Source organism: Copadichromis virginalis, linkage group LG4 (genome assembly GCF_057382275.1).
Source record: "Copadichromis virginalis isolate Kocher_CV1m ecotype Utaka linkage group LG4, C_Virginalis_male_GT1.1, whole genome shotgun sequence".
Classification (NCBI taxonomy): Eukaryota; Metazoa; Chordata; class Actinopteri; order Cichliformes; family Cichlidae; genus Copadichromis; species Copadichromis virginalis.
Window position 1 is genome coordinate 29864185 of NC_140621.1, and position 15845 is coordinate 29880029.

At 38.4% G+C, this 15845-nt stretch overlaps 2 protein-coding genes across 2 annotated transcripts; both read left to right on the plus strand.

The window, feature by feature from the left end:
- The first annotated feature begins 424 nt into the window (after positions 1-424).
- retsat.2 (retinol saturase, tandem duplicate 2) lies at positions 425-7789 on the plus strand. Its single transcript, XM_085454820.1, has 11 exons — positions 425-667; positions 1506-1688; positions 1868-2109; positions 3099-3300; positions 3388-3585; positions 3670-3789; positions 4903-5041; positions 5339-5448; positions 5533-5702; positions 6945-7104; positions 7201-7789. The coding sequence occupies exons 1-11, from the start codon at positions 448-450 to the stop codon at positions 7347-7349; spliced, it is 1893 nt and encodes a 630-aa protein (XP_085310946.1). The 5' UTR covers positions 425-447; the 3' UTR covers positions 7350-7789.
- A 241-nt stretch (positions 7790-8030) lies between these two features.
- On the plus strand, positions 8031-15209 carry cdk21 (cyclin-dependent kinase 21). Its single transcript, XM_085454829.1, has 7 exons — positions 8031-8715; positions 11477-11609; positions 11693-11860; positions 12048-12157; positions 12302-12352; positions 13121-13253; positions 14448-15209. The coding sequence occupies exons 1-7, from the start codon at positions 8486-8488 to the stop codon at positions 14523-14525; spliced, it is 903 nt and encodes a 300-aa protein (XP_085310955.1). The 5' UTR covers positions 8031-8485; the 3' UTR covers positions 14526-15209.
- The last annotated feature ends 636 nt before the right edge of the window (positions 15210-15845 follow it).

The window sequence follows — 15845 nt, forward strand, 5'->3', positions numbered from 1 at the left end:
AAAGCGCCTTGAGAAAACGGTTTGTTTTTGTTTGTTTTTTTTGTTTTTTTTAATAGTTAATTTAATCAGTGGTTTAACAAAAGTAAAACACTGCAAAGAGATGTTGTGGATCATGTACACTACCCTGCTGAAAAGACAAATTTTATGCTTTGGCCATGGAACTTTTACAAATAAGATGAACACTGCTTTATGTGAATAAAGCAGCAGCAAAACACAAGGACGATAAAAGCAGCAGCAATAAAAACGTAATAAATTCATTAGGACACAGTAAATTTCAACTTAAAAACATAATAAACACCAAAGGAAGCTGTCACGTTGAACTTGACGGTAATTGGTCGAAATATAATAACGCGTCCCAAAAGGGAGCTTCTGATTGGGCAGTTTCGCCACCTGTCAGTTATGTGGGCGGTACTGATCTGAGCTGTTAAGTAAAGGCTCTGGTTTTTGATGGAACCCAATGAGGAAGTGAACGCCGTGACTGTGCCGAGTGGTTTGGGAAGGGGCGCAATAATGATCGCTGTGAGCATTATTTGTGCGGCGATTGTCATATTTTTATTACATTATGTCTTCGGCGGCCGCGGGCCTGATCCCTTTGAGAAGGACACTCGTGAACCGCTAAAGAAGAGAGTTTACGACAAGAAAGAGAAAAATAAAGTGCTGAAGCAAGGTGAGTGAAAGGTCCATTACACGCGGAGTTATGCAGGTCACGTGTCAGCCTTTGCATTTGAACTATTCAAGTCAACTATTTGACTCATTCTTATTTATATTTGTTTGTGGATTTTTATAAGTCAGCAGACAGATGCTTAGCCAGAACTGAAACTAGAAGTTGTTGTAAATTGTGCTAATTTCATGCACTCCTCATATAAACATATATAAATAGATATAAGATGAGATCTGTGGGTTTGGAATGGACGTTGCAAAGTTTATAAAAGTGCAAGATTCCTTTGGTACTTTTGCCAAACCAAGACTGCAAAAAAAAGGGAGCAGCCTAAAAATCTCAGATAATCTCTGCACAAATAAAAAAAGGAAGAAGGAAATCTGGACAAAAACTGGAGATCACAGTCTACAAATTTACAATAAACATGACTTGGATATTTTATGTTATTACATTGGGAAAAAATATGAGGAAAAAAAGTACTACAAAAATGTGTAAATGTCATACTATAAACTAATAAATAAGTCACAAAAAATAGTTTTTTACCCCTCAAAGTTAGAATCCTATAAATATACCCAGTCTGCTGATTTTTATTATTTTTTTTTACCCCATTAAACTTCCCATTTTATTTGGTTTGAGAAATTGTAGTTATATAGTAAGTTGTAGTAATAGCCTGAATACACCATGGTATGAAAGTGAGCAAAACAGAATATCTGGAGTTTTTGTGAATCTGACACCAATTATGTTTTAAAATGATTCTTATTGGTAGTGCATGACTAGGATTCTCCAATTTATTACTGTTATGCTAAAACCATGCTGGTGATTGAATGGTTTGTTTCCACTTCTTTAGGTTTTGTGGCCAATAGAGTACCGGAGAACCTGGATGCCATCGTCATCGGCAGTGGGGTTGGTGGGCTCGGACTTGCCGTGCTGCTTGCAAAAGTTGGAAAAAGGGTTTTGGTTCTGGAGCAGCACAGCCGGGCCGGAGGATGCTGCCACACGTTCACTGAGAAGGGCTTTGAATTTGATGTTGGTGAGATCAGTGACTCGTGTTACCTTATTATTCCCTAAAATTAAAATATATGTATTTTTTAAAGAGGAGAGAAGATTTGACAGTTTTTGCAATGATGATCTTTGGTTTGGTGAATACTTTTCGATCTCGATTAAGGGCTCTGAAGTCTCCTCTCTGTGATCTACACAATCATCCCACAGGAATCCACTACATTGGCGAACTGTTGGACCACAAGCCGTTTCGATGCATGCTGGACCAGATGACCAATGGACAGCTGGAGTGGGAGCCCCTGGAGAACCCATTCGATCACGTTGTGCTGGGACCTCCAGAAAACCGCCGCCGGTACCCCATCTACAGTGGCAGGACTCGCTTCACAGATGAACTGAAGAAGTGTTTTCCAGGAGAGGAAAAGGCTATTGACGAGTTCATGAAGCTGGCCAAGGTAGAATCACAGTTTAGTTTGTGCCTCTGCAACTTAGTGACTTTTATTAGCATTGCAAACGTATTTTTTGAGTAATAAGTAGGCTCATATTTTATTGGGTGGACCTTTATTTGTTATTCCAGCATGTGAAGACCTTTCCTCCTGGGAACTGTGTGTTTATGCACTTTTATTAGCCAACATCTGTGGATGTTGCACAGATAATCAGCTGATAACTCAAAGGTCGGATTCATGAGGCAGCATCTTTTTTTTTTTTTTTAGCTGCAACATTACACAACTTCACTCAGACTGAGTTGCGCCAAAGTTTGCCCTTCGGCATGCAAATACAGGAGCAGTTTTTCCTTGGTGCTTTTGGAGGGCACACTTTTTAATTAACCTTCTTCTTCTCAATCGCTTTAAGTTATGCAAACAGTCTTTGTGTCTCTGGTTCAGATCTTTTGAAACGTATAATAATAGTTTCTCTCACAAGAGGATTTTTCTAAGAGACTCTTTATCTTTCTTGGAACCGTGTCAGCGTTAACTAACTTCTCCCAATAGATACAGCTCAATATTGTAAAACTGATCATTTTTGCAGTACTTTTGGTCTATTTTACTCCACAAAACAAAGTGATCCATTTTTGGGAAATTAGAGCATATCAAATATTGATAGCAATAACAATACATTATTAATTTATCATAACGTTTTATGGAGTAATAAGGAAAGGTGCACTTGGACTGGCCTCATGGCACCTTATGGCCAAGTTTTTATGGCCTTCTGGCACCACCCATCTGTTTCACAAACATACTTCTTACATTTGTCCATTCTCCTGTAGAAGTATAGCCAGGAATATATTTCCTTGCTGTTGCCACATGATATGTAATGAGTATGAATATTATGTAAATTTAGTGATAATTTAAAAATATTTAATTATCACTAAATGTATGTAATTTGTAATCACAGGAGACAAGACTACTTTGCTTACACTTTTTTCCACTGTGTGTTTCATGTTCAGAAAACTGGAAACGGAGTTTGGTTCCTCGCTCTTCTGAAGATTCTCCCTCTCCCGCTGGCTAAGTTCCTGGTTCATACCGGCCTACTCAGGCATCTGTCTTTCTTCTTCAAGATGGCTCCCCGCAGCCTTACAGATGTGGTCAACGAGCTGACAGAGAACAAGGACCTCAGGGCTGTCTTCAGCTACATCTTTGGCACCTATGGTGAGCCCAGCTATGGTTTTAGTGGTGTAATCAGATCAGTTCTTCGCTATGCTGTTCTCACTGTTGGTTTCCATCTCTGATCTGCAGGTAAAATTCCCAAAGATGCCAGCTTTGCCATGCACAGTTTGCTAGTCACCCACTACCTGAATGGCGCCTGGTACCCTAAAGGCGGAGCTAGTGAGATCGCCTACCATATGATCCCCATCATTGAAAAGGCAGGGGGCGCTGTTCTGGTTCGAGCTCCAGTCAATCGCATCTTATTCAATGATGCCAAGGAAGCTTGTGGTGGGTCCTCAGTTTCTCTACACACAGTTAGCTCAACATCCCACAGAGGAGGTGATTCACTGTGTTTGTGTTTTATGGTTTCAGGTGTCAGCGTAATGAAAGGTCAGGAGGAAGTACACATCCATGCTCCTCTGATCATCTCTGATGCTGGCATTTTCAACACATACCAGAAGCTGATTCCCAAAGACCTCCAGACCATGCCAGGTAAGAAAGGACTTTATTTGAAGGAACATTGAAGATGTTTTTGACAGGAAAGTGGCAAGATAGTGGACACTGTCTTTGCTAAGCTTCAGGCTCACTCCTATAAACAGTCAGCTTGACTGGTCATATTATAATAAGCAGGTGTCAACTGAAAGACCTCTCCCAAACCACACATCATACTCCCCACTGAACTGTTTGCTCTAGTTACAGTGTCACACTGTGTTTACCACAAACAAAGATAGATGCCCATGTGCAGTCCCCACTCTTTCTCAGCAGTCTACCTGCTTTTATACATATAATATTGGACAAGTTACCCAAGAGAGAGAGGGAGCTCAGTTTTAAGAGAAGCCATCTCAGATTTTTTGCAATTTAATTACCTTCCCTCTGAGCATAGTCGACAAATAGTGAGGTCTTACTATCACCCAGTACTGACAATAACTGTGATTTTTAAAAATATATATATAAATATCTTATTACAAATATAACTTAACTAACATAACTTTTGGCACAGCTTTCAAAACATAGACTTACAGCATGATAAAAGGTCATAGGGTTAGCAGACTGTGGACTTGTGTGAGCACAGTGGCCGGGGATGAGATCAAATTCCTGCCAGAGTTGGCTCAGTCTGCTCCTGGGTCCAGTTACAGTTGAGGAGGTAAAGTTGATCAGGGCTCCAACAGACTTGTAACTGTAACTAAGGATTTTCTTTATTCTGATCAATTAGAAAGCCCCAACATAGAAAAAACATCTTGCTAACAGTTCCTTTATTTGTATGATTTGCAGCCTAAACCCTGGATTTTCCTAACTAAAACACCAGCGTGTCATGATATAAAACGGAGAAAAGTACCCAGCCCTCACATTTGAGAGGATAAAAACGAGAGATAAGTAAATAACAAAGTTCCTTGTTCGCCCTTTGCTGATTGAGTCACTGAGTAATCATGTCAGCACTCAAAGACCTTAAAGAATAAGTACTGATGCTGATGCACAGTGCTACTTGTTGCAGTACTTGTTTTTCCCTCTAATCAGGGGAATGACTCATGCTTCTAACATCAGTTTTATATTGCTTTGATCTGTTTGTAAAGCTGTACTGTGTGCTGTGCCTCTGCTGCCTTCCAGCTATCCAGAAGCAGCTGAGTATGCTGAAGCATGGTGAAGGTGGTCTGAGCGTTTTCATGGGTCTGAATGGGACGAAGGAGGAGCTGGGCCTGAAAGCAGACAACTACTGGATCTTTGCTGAGAACAATTTCGATGAACTGTACGATGTCAAGCTTTTGTTTTCATTCCTTTTACAATTAGGACCAAATATAGACTTTGGTATTTATAGCCAAATCAGAATATTACAGCATAATAATGAGATACACAAGTATAAAATCTTACCTGTACATTTTTTTTTGCCACAGCAAGAAAGTATCAGAAATGTCTGATTTTTCATGGTGAATGATAGAGAGAAATGTTCAGAATGCAGATGTTGCAGATGCCTAAAGGTAGTTTTTGGTCCAGTCCTTAATGTCAGTATAAATTCAGAAGAGTCTCTTATTTGTATTTTTTTAAGGGTTGTGAATTATATGAAGAAAGACAGAGAAGAGGCAGCAAAAAATGTACCTCTCCTCTTTGTCGCCTCTCCCTCAGCTAAAGATCCTACTTGGGAGGCGAGATCACCAGGTACAGAATCACAAAATCTCAACTCGATAGATTATTTTATTTTATTTTTTTCAAAAACAGTCTCATTTTTTTTCTTCACATTAGGGAAGTCTACTTTGAGTCTGGTCACTTTTGCCAAATATGAATGGTTTGAGGAGTGGAAGGATGGCAAGGTGACAAACAGAGGGCGCGACTACACGGAGCTGAAACAGGCATTCATTGACACCATTCTAGAAGTAGTAATGGATGTTTTCCCCAAGATCACCAGAGACAAGGTAAAAACTCTTCCCATGTAGCTTCTAGTAGATGGGCTTAATGATGGAATTTGGCACTTATGTACTATATAAAGCAAAACTTCGGTTACAACCACCTTATTTATATAACTTAATCAAGAATGCACTCAACAGCTATGGCCTTTGGCTCCTAAAAATAAGCTCTAGGAACAATCTGTCTTCCATTGCTTCAAACTCTCTCAGTCCTGCAGAACGTGCTTTCTTTTTATTGTGGCTGATCTCTCATGAATCGTGGTGGAGCAATTCTCCAAAGGGGAAGAATAGAAGTTTGTGTAAGAATTCTTTTATAATCTAAAATTCTCTGCTGCACAATTTGTTAATAATTGCTCATTTTGAACTGACCATCAAAGCAAAATCACCATTTTAAGACCACTTGTTGCTGAGTGTAGTTCACGAGTTTGATTATATCCCCACTTTATGTACACACCACCTGTTTATGGTGGGAAAGTTTCAAGGGTGGCTAAGAAGTCACATTGCAGAGCCGTATTAGTGAAGCCAAAAACAGATTGTTGTTGTTTTGTCAAAGAGTGACAGTGGTGTTGTATTGTGACAGATCTAAGGAGGGAATGGTTCAGGCTGCATAAAGTTGGAGGTTTGAAAAACAGCTAAAACATCTTTCTGAAGCCAAACAGTTCATGACTAATACAATTAGGACCTCTTTACACCACAACATCGGATTTGAATTCAAATAAACAATATGTTAAACAAGTGCAGACTTTCAGCTTTAGGCCAAAGGTTTTTGCACACGTTTTTGCATTAACTGTTTCAGAGGCTCAGACATAATTAGATAATTGCCTGACAAGCAGTTTAATAACCAAGTGACTTCCGTATGGAACTGTATCACTACTTTTTATTAATAACGTGTCTGCTAATAATAACCCAAAGCATACTGCAAAAACAACCAAAGGGCTTCTCAAGGCAGAGAAATCAGACATTTTTCAAAAGCCAAATCAGTCACAACCCAACAGAGCATGATTTTTAGTAACTGAAGACATGCATTTTAGGTTAACTGGTGATCATCTATCTGTGTTAGCCCTGTAATAGATTAGTAACCTGTCCTAACCTGTAGTCCACCTCTTGGCCCATGACAGCTGGAAAATAGGCTCCAGCCGAGCTGTGACCCAGAATGGGACAAATGGAAGAAGACAGATGGATGGAAGCAGTCTTGAACTCCTAGTTAAATAGTTCTGTGCAGCCATATATTTGTTTTTTCTCCTTGTGCAGATTGAATACATTGATGCTGGTACTCCCATCACAAACACACACTACATCGGAGCCCCCAAAGGCGAGATCTATGGCGCAGATCACAGCATCAGCCGGTTCGACCCTGAGCTGAACATTACAGTGAGAGCTCAGACGCCACTGAAGAACCTCTATCTGACAGGTGTGTGTGAATCTGTGTGTTTAGAACATCCAAACATCCAGTCAGTGTGCTGTGATTTACTTTGCATGTATAACACTTGATGCCTTTGTTTCACAGGCCAGGATGTGTTTCTGTGCGGTTTCGCCGGTGCCCTCGCCGGAGCTCTCACTTGCGGCTCTGCCATTCTCAAGCGAAACCTCCATCTGGATACCATCGCCTTGGCAAAGAGGACAGCATTTATTAATACCAAGCTGAAAGGGGAGTAACTGCCTAACACCATTCAGCTGAGAGAGCGCTTCATGCAGCACTTAATCAGTGCTGTGACACTTTTGCTCATCAGTAACATTAAAATACTGGAAAGAGTTTAATCTTCCATAACACTTGGAGAACTCATATTAATTTACATTTCTCTTCCGCGGTTTGGTTAAGTTGTCTGTAATACCAGATTTAACATGTCTGAATAATGTGGTCCTTATAAAAGCCTACTTGTACTTACTCAGGCTTTAACACGACTCATGTAAATGCTTTGTGAGTCATTCACAGACAGAATTAATATCCACTGTGTTGTGTGGTATTTTATGCTAATTTTCTTTTGCACATAATGTGCCTAATTATGACATATGTTTGATTTACTTTTTTTTTTTTAAACAGTTCTTTCATTAAACATTAAACAAGGGGTGCAAATAATAAAATAGTTACAACTGTATCTCTGGTGCACTGTGTGTTTTATGAGCAGGTCAGATTAATTTCTCATTGTACTGGGAATATTTCTATTCCCAGTACAATGGGAATTAGAAATAGTCCATGTAAAGCAGACCCACTTCAGTAGTAATTATTAGGATCTAACCCAGCTTTGAGTGAATGACTAAAAAATGGCCACTTGCCAAAAGCTCTTCTTTGTTTATTTGTTTTGTTAATGTCCAACACCTGAACGCAGCATGCTGTGTACAGTGACATTTGACAGCAGCGTGGACACGTGTACCAGGAGTGGGCTTAGCTAAACGCAAGTTTTGTGCTTTCTGATTAGTTGGCGATTAAAAGGGGTGTGATTTTTCTCATAATTTCTGTCATGCTGGTGACAGTCACGCAAAGACATTTTCACGTCGTCGCCGGGTGGTGGCGAAAAGGGCGCTGAACACTCTCAGGTAAAATTAAAAAACGACAGTAGCTATTTTAATCATAATTCAGAGTTTATTAATACATAAAAACAACGGTGTTACAGGTGGTTTGAAGCGGTGCTGTGACAGCTGGTTATTACCGTTTGCAAACCCTCAGTTTACTCGCAGAGCCTCATTAGCTAGCTTACTGTGACTGCAGCTAGAAGGGCGTGTGAGCCGTTGTCACCCTAAAAGTGTGTCTTTCGAGCAAAGTTCAGGTTAATTTACCCTGAATTTCAAGAACAATGAGCATCGGCACTCAACCTTTGTGCTATGAGCTCTTGGCAGAAGTAGGACAAGGCTACTATGGTAAAGTGTACAAAGCCAGAGAGGTGGGAGAGAAACAGCGCCTCCTCGCGGTTAAGAAGTTCACCATCCACGGAGACACGTCGGAATCCGGAATCCCTGCCTTCATGATCCGAGAGGTGGCGCTGCTGCGCAAGATGCAGCACTTTAACCATCCCAACATAGTCAAGTAGGTTTATATGTCATTTACAGTCCTAATACAACACAGTGTGACATAATCTATCTTTAACATGAAACATGAGTTCAAAGAAAGGCCTGTTTTTAAAAAAAAAAATCTATTTATAAAAAGAAAAAAAAAGGTATTTAGTGCTTCAAAATGTTTTAATGTTAAGCACTATCACTCAATGTATAGTTTTTTAAATTAACAAGACTGGTAATTACCAAAATCGATTTGATGTTTCTGCAGTGCTTAATTCACCATTATGCACGAGCTCTTTAATCCAAATGCTATTTTTTAATGCTAAAATATAATTATTGTTTTTAGCTAATGTGTTTTCATATTCAGTTCAGTTCATTTTATTTCAAACATTTCAAACATATGCTTTCACAATCATTACAAAATATCCTTCCATTATTTGTTTGAAAAGGAGTAGGCAGAAGTATTTACTTATTTGTCCCTGCCCCCTCAAGTTTTACCTCTCATTCATTTAATTTTCTTTTAGTCTTAAATTAAACAAACAACATAAGAAACAAAATAAAACAAAACAAACATACATAAATCAAAAACAAGAAATAAGCAAGCCCCACCACGGTATAGTTTCTTTCATATGAAAAATACAGAATGTGTAAATTTGCAGATTCACAAGTTATGGAAAAACAAACAAACAAAAAAACCAACCCAAAAAAGAACTAAAACACCATTTCCAGCAACATTACCGTCCTGGGTTAACCCTGTTTTCTTCATTCTTATACTTATTTAAAATGAGGTTTTTATAGTTTAATTTTTTACTTTCTTTTATTTACAGAAACAATTTTACAATTTACAGATTTCTTTTGGAAGCAATTTATTTCTTACTTTATACATTATTTGCACTGTTTTAAGCTTCACCAAGTCTTGGAATTTAATAGCTTGCATTTTGACAAAGAGTGCATTTGTATGGTCCCTGTACCCCACATTATTTATTAATCTAATGGCCCTTTTCTGTATTATAGTTATTGTTTGTGTGTTACTTTTGTATGTGTTTCCCCAGACCTCTACACAGTAGCTCATACATGGCAGTAGTAAAGCACAGTATAAAATGTGCATTGCTTTCTGATCCAACATATGCTTTGCTTTCCCCAGGACGGAAATGCATTGTCAACACATATTTCTACTTTGATGTTTCTCTTTTGTTTTCCAAATAACATAAATCTGGTTTTATCTAGATTCAATTATAATTTATTTATATCAAACCACTTCTTTAATATCGTTATTGCCTGTGTGACCATCTCCAAAACCTGTGGCAATTCCACACCTGAACACAGTATATTTGTGTCATCTGCAAATATTACAAACTTTAAAATCTGCAATACTATGCAGATATCATTTATGTACATAATAAACATTTTTGGACCCAGTACTGAACCTTGAGGTACTCCACAAGCTATATCCATCAAATTAGATTTATATTCATTTATTTGTACATATTGTTGCCTATTCCCTACATAGCTTTTTAACCAGTCCAAAACCACTCCCCTAAACCCGTACTTTTCCAGTTTTTTTAATAGAATTTCATGATTAACAGTATCAAACGCCTTCTTTAGATCTAAGAAAACTCCGAGCACATACCCCTTATTATCCATACATTCCGTTATCTTTTCCATTAAATCTATTAGTGCCAAAGCTGTTGATCTGTTGCTTCTGAACCCATACTGACTATCTGTCAGTAATTCATATTTTTCCACAAAACTGTCAAATCTTTTTATGAAAAGTTTTTTCAGTATCTTAGAGAACTGGGGGAGTATTGACACTGGTCTATAGTTTATAAAATGATGCCTTTCACCGGTTTTGTAAATGGGAATAAATTTAGCAACTTTCATTTTTTGTGGAAAAACCCCTTTTTGAAACGACAAGTTGAATATATATTTTAATGGTTTTACAATACCATCAATAACTGTCTTTACTGTTACCATATCACTATCATTCCAATGTGTACTGGTTTTGTTCTTAAGTCCTCTAACTATGTCATGAATCTCTTTCTCATTCTTAATGAAAAAATATTTACATGATATTTTTTCATTAAGAATGTGTTTTCTTGCTTTTTTAAAAGATGTTCTTATTAGATGTGCATTGTAATAAAAGCATTGTAATATAGAACTTACCTTACGTTTGACATTAAACTGGATTTGCAACTAATTGGTCACTTAGAAATTACAGCAATAAAAAAATGGCTACACCCTAATCTGTACTGACATAGGGAGAGAGGCACCTGAACAGGTAACCAGGTGTGACACAAAGAAGCAAACCACACTGATGTCTTCCAGATGCTCTAATGATGATCTTGAGTTGCTACATTTGAATTTTTTAGATTAAACACACTGATGATACACTTTTACATGTAAAATCTAAGTATGAGATGCTATTTTTCCAGTTTGTTAGACCTGATGTTATTTACTCTGTAGCTTCATTCTGTAGCCTCTGAAAGCTCTTCGTGTTACATGCACTATGCTTGATTTGTTCCTTTTAATTTCATGGGAACGCTTACAGGGTAGCATTGGAAAATCATTTCATGGGTATCTGTGTACAGTCTTTCAATCCTCTATTATTGTTAACATCCTGCCACAACTCCTGTCTAGCCTCACTTTAAACATCCCTTTGTCCTGTTAATTTCAAGCTTTCCACAATTCTAAATTGATTTTTGGACATTTATCCTAATTTGGTTTCATTTTACTTGTGCACTAATTGTGTGCATTGACTTGTTTCAACTCTACCGCTGTATACTACTCTGCAGGCTGTTGGATGCATCTGCTGTACCAGTGGGCGTGAGCCTGGACCTCACACTGGTCCTTGAATACATTGACCAGGACCTGTCCACCTACCTCTCAAAAGCTCCTGCTTCTGGACTGAGCCGTGACTGCATAAAGGTGTGAGTCACGATCTGATATTGCTTTGCAGTCAAAGCTCACAGCTTGAGATAGAATCGTAATTACTGCCATGCTGCTCCCAGGATGTGATGCAGCAGTTGCTGCAGGGCCTGGACTTCCTACACATGAACATGGTGCTGCACCGAGACCTAAAACCAGAAAACATCCTCATCAGCAGCCGTGGAGAAGTCAAGATTGCAGACTTTGGACTGGCACGGATCCTCACCTTTAATATTGCTCTTACCCCAGGTGTAAGTGAGACAACAGAAATTTGATGTTAAGCATTACGTTTCACTACAATAATCCTATCTTCACACAGTTTTCTTATACTCGGCACTGTTCTTGGGCCTGAGGTGAAAAAAAACGTATTCCTTTTCTTTGCTTCTTCCACCCCCGCCTGTAACTTTATGTCTTATATTCTCTCCCGTTTCTGCTCAGGTGGTGACACTCTGGTATCGAGCTCCTGAGGTGCTGTTGAACTCTGTTTACATGTCCTCGGTGGACGTGTGGAGTGCTGGATGCATCTTTGCTGAGCTCTTCCTCTTGAGGTAAGAGCTGCTCAGACTTTGTATCGCTGGAAGACATATTTGACGCTGGAATGTTATTCTGAATTTGGAGATAAAACCTTCTGTACAGTTGTGAAAATAGAGATGAAGTTGGCGTGTGATTTGAGCTGAGCTTTGTTCCCACAGGCCGCTGTTTCGGGGATACACAGAGGTGCAGCAGCTGCAAAAAATCTTCCAGTGAGTGTTTTTGTTTTTTGTGTATATCTTTAAAAAAAACGGGGGGAGAGCTTCTTTGCTCTGCACTGCCTCTCTGCTGTCATGCAGGGTTGTTTGTAACAATAATACTGAAAATGCACCAAGAAACACAGGAAGCGGTCAAGCATTTGAATTTTCATCCCTGTGGTGCATGTCATCGTTGGTCCAAACCCAAACCAATCGGGATAAAGCCAACCCAGAACCAAAGTAGGCCTTTCTATTGAGGGACTGGGGGCTGCTGGAGGTTAACTTTCTCATTTCTTAGTTTGCTTAATCCTTTATTGCTCTTCTTGGGTCTTAGTCTCCCCACAGAGATGGAAGCAGAGGAGACAAAGAAGAGACAAGGTGAAATTAGAAAAGTCTATAGTCAAAGATGCGGTCAATGCCAATTTTACCAGTTTTACAGCTGACTGCAAGAATACGCAAGAAAATTTGTCAAAACATTAGTAACCCCCTCCTCTAATCCACGCAAGCCATCCTCCTCACCAAAAAGTTTGTAAACATATCCAAGTTTGTTTACCTTTGTTGTATCAAGGACAATGAAGAGAACTGTTAACCCTGTTGATTTATAACATAGTCACATGGGCTGTATGCAGTCTTGCTTTTGTCCAGATGCAACTTTGCAAACTTTAGCCGTGGCCTTTAGAAAGAAGAGGGAGAACCCTTCCATACAAGTCATACCTTTTCTGATTGTACCATACTCTGTGTTTTGTGCTGCTGCACAGTTGTTCCTTGCTTTATGTTTTTCAGGGTGATTGGTTTGCCTGGTGAGGAGGACTGGCCCACAGACAGCCCGATCTCATATTCAGTCAACTGGGGACCTCAAGGCTCTCTGACCAAGCTGCTGCCCAACCTGGGCCCAGATGAGAATGACCTCTTGTCTGTGAGCAGATCTGTGTTTGTGTGTTCACGTTGCACTTATGACAGCTGTGTCCACATCCCCTCCGTAATCACTCGTTCAACACAGTAGAAAAAATAGAATAGTTGAATTTGTGAAAAAAAGGGCATGAGATGCACACAGCCCTGCTGTCAGCGCTATGAGGCTGTTTTTAGTCAGAGCGGTGCATATTTAGCTTATGTTGCCATGGCAAACATGTTTGCCACATAATGTTTACCTTGTTTATCATCTTAGTTTAGACCGTTTATATTTGCAGAGCATTAAAAAACAGCGGAGTTAAAAAAAAAGTTATTTTTTCAGGACACATTGATGCCACTGCATTTAAACTCAGGACTGAAAAAAAATGTGCGTCATTCTGATGGAAACGTTACATTTTAAACTTAATGTCATAGCAGTTCTGTTCCTGTTACACAGCTTGCAGCCAGTGTTCCCATATCCACGCCTCTACGGAGTACCCAAACTGCCCAAAATAAAAAAGGAAATTAATTAATTAAAAAAAACCTTGTCATTAATTATTATGCCATTTATTAAATTAATATTAAAACTCATGATAATTTTTTTCTAAAATTTCTACTTTTATATTTATTCCCTTTCTTTCCATTTTATTTTGTTGAATTTTTTTAAATTCAAATATATTTGCATTATTCCGCCTAATTAAACAAGGCTGTTTCATCTCCTGAAATTATTTAAAGAATAGCCCAAAAGTTAACCTACTGATAAACTTTGAATGATGGCCCCTTATTTGCATAAAGAAACAGAAGTGCATTAAAAATTATACAATTTAAAAACATTTGAAAAAAAGTACAAAAAGGAAAAAAAAAATACATAAATAAAATAAATATATAAAAATAAATAAACTATTTAATAGAAATATTAATTATACAAATTAATAGTAAACTGTATTGTAATTACACTCAGTAAAGTATTGTAATGACTAATTACATTTTTTAAATATTTATTTATTTGGCATTTTTGGTCCTCCATAATGTGCAGTGCTTGCTTGCTTTTGTGTCTTAATATAAGTAATATTTTGTTCTTTGGGTTGCTGATTTGAATAAGTGATAATTCAAAAATCTGAGATTAATCAAAGGCAAACAACTTTGAGAATGTGGTTTCACAAAGTAGGGATAGTAATTGTCTGTAAACCGTTAGTAAGGTGTAACATCTCCTCACCTGCAGCAATGTTTGGTATTCACACCGAGTCGCCGCATCTCAGCCGCCAAAGCCCTGGCTCATCCTTTCTTCATGAAGCCCTGAAGATCTCGGTCGAATGAGGAGAGGAAGAAAGAGCAATTCAGCTGCTGCTCTGAGCTTCTCCCACCTACATAATAGTTTTGTGCCATAAAATCCACCGTCAACTTTGTTTAGAGCGCAGTTTGATTATTGCCTTTGAGAGGTTTTAAACTGCAGTCACACCATCATGAGAGACTGTGGTCAGGTCTGAGGTTTCCACCTTTTTATACATCAGTCAATTAGGATGCCTGACTCGCCGAATATGGATGTTATGGCACACAACCTTGAAGACAGTGGGTCGTATTTCGATAAATTCGATAAATTTCAAAACATGAAGCGGTTTTATTTTACACTGTTATAATTTCTTATTTCAACTTCATGTGTTTTGTGTGTGTTCTTTGATTTACAGAGTGTGCTTGTTTTTTGTTGTTTGGTTTTACTGTTTCGTTACATGCTTCAAAAACCTATTATGAGCACCTTTAAGTTTGTTGCTGTTTCTTTAACACAAAAAATCGTTCTAGAGTTGATTGAATCGGAGGAAATTTCACACTTATTTTTGATATTGTTGTAAAAATATTTACTGATAACTGATGGTGTAATCAGTATAGAGCACACTGGTATTTGTGTGTGTATTAACAGATTGTTTTATTTTTCTACACAAGTTGCACTGTTCATTTCAAAAGCATTCCTATAAATAACTGTCTCTTACATTGGGCTGAGTTTGAATTTTGTTCCTTGCTGTGTGTTCCACTTGCACTTTCAAAGTGCGAAGACAAGGGGGTGCTGTTATAACACTTTTTTCCAACAGGAAGGGAGCCGTTACAGTGGAGCCTGCCTTCACATTTACAGGTTTCACAGTAGGGACAGGTTAAAGGAAAGCCCTGAACTTTTGACCCCTTCCTTGCTCTGGTATATTCTGAGGAAACACTTGTACCCTTTAAGGGAAGAATCACTGCAAACTAATATTATCCTGAATGATCACACTTATCCTTTGGAACATTTACATCATGATGGGAAAATTCCTTCCAAGAGGGCAATGTCCTCCAGGGAGCCAGTGCTGGCTCAGAACCTTATTAAAACCCTTGATGTTGTTTTATCTGCTTAGTCACCTGTGTGCCGGTCGGTGAGATCTAAATCAGCCTCTCGCCTCTCTTGGATGATCTTTTTAGGTGTAGGTGGTGAAGTTTTGAAGATCCCTAAGAGAGGAGCAGGTACAGATACTAAAAGATACTAAAAATGCATCCATATGAGTCATTATGAATACATACAATTAAGAATTAACTTTTTTTTCCATTTATGTATATAACTAATTATTTTCCACTTTGATTCAGTTAATTTAAGGAT

Coding starts and splice junctions, on each gene's coding strand:
- retsat.2 (XM_085454820.1), top strand. CDS start 448: ATGGAACCCAATGAGGAAGTGAACGCCGTGACTGTGCCGAGTGGTTTG. Junction 3,790..4,902: donor AGACCTCCAGACCATGCCAG/GTAAGAAAGGAC, acceptor GCTGCCTTCCAG/CTATCCAGAAGCAGCTGAGT. Junction 7,105..7,200: donor GAAGAACCTCTATCTGACAG/GTGTGTGTGAAT, acceptor TTTGTTTCACAG/GCCAGGATGTGTTTCTGTGC.
- cdk21 (XM_085454829.1), top strand. CDS start 8,486: ATGAGCATCGGCACTCAACCTTTGTGCTATGAGCTCTTGGCAGAAGTA. Junction 11,861..12,047: donor ATATTGCTCTTACCCCAGGT/GTAAGTGAGACA, acceptor GTTTCTGCTCAG/GTGGTGACACTCTGGTATCG. Junction 13,254..14,447: donor ATGAGAATGACCTCTTGTCT/GTGAGCAGATCT, acceptor CCTCACCTGCAG/CAATGTTTGGTATTCACACC.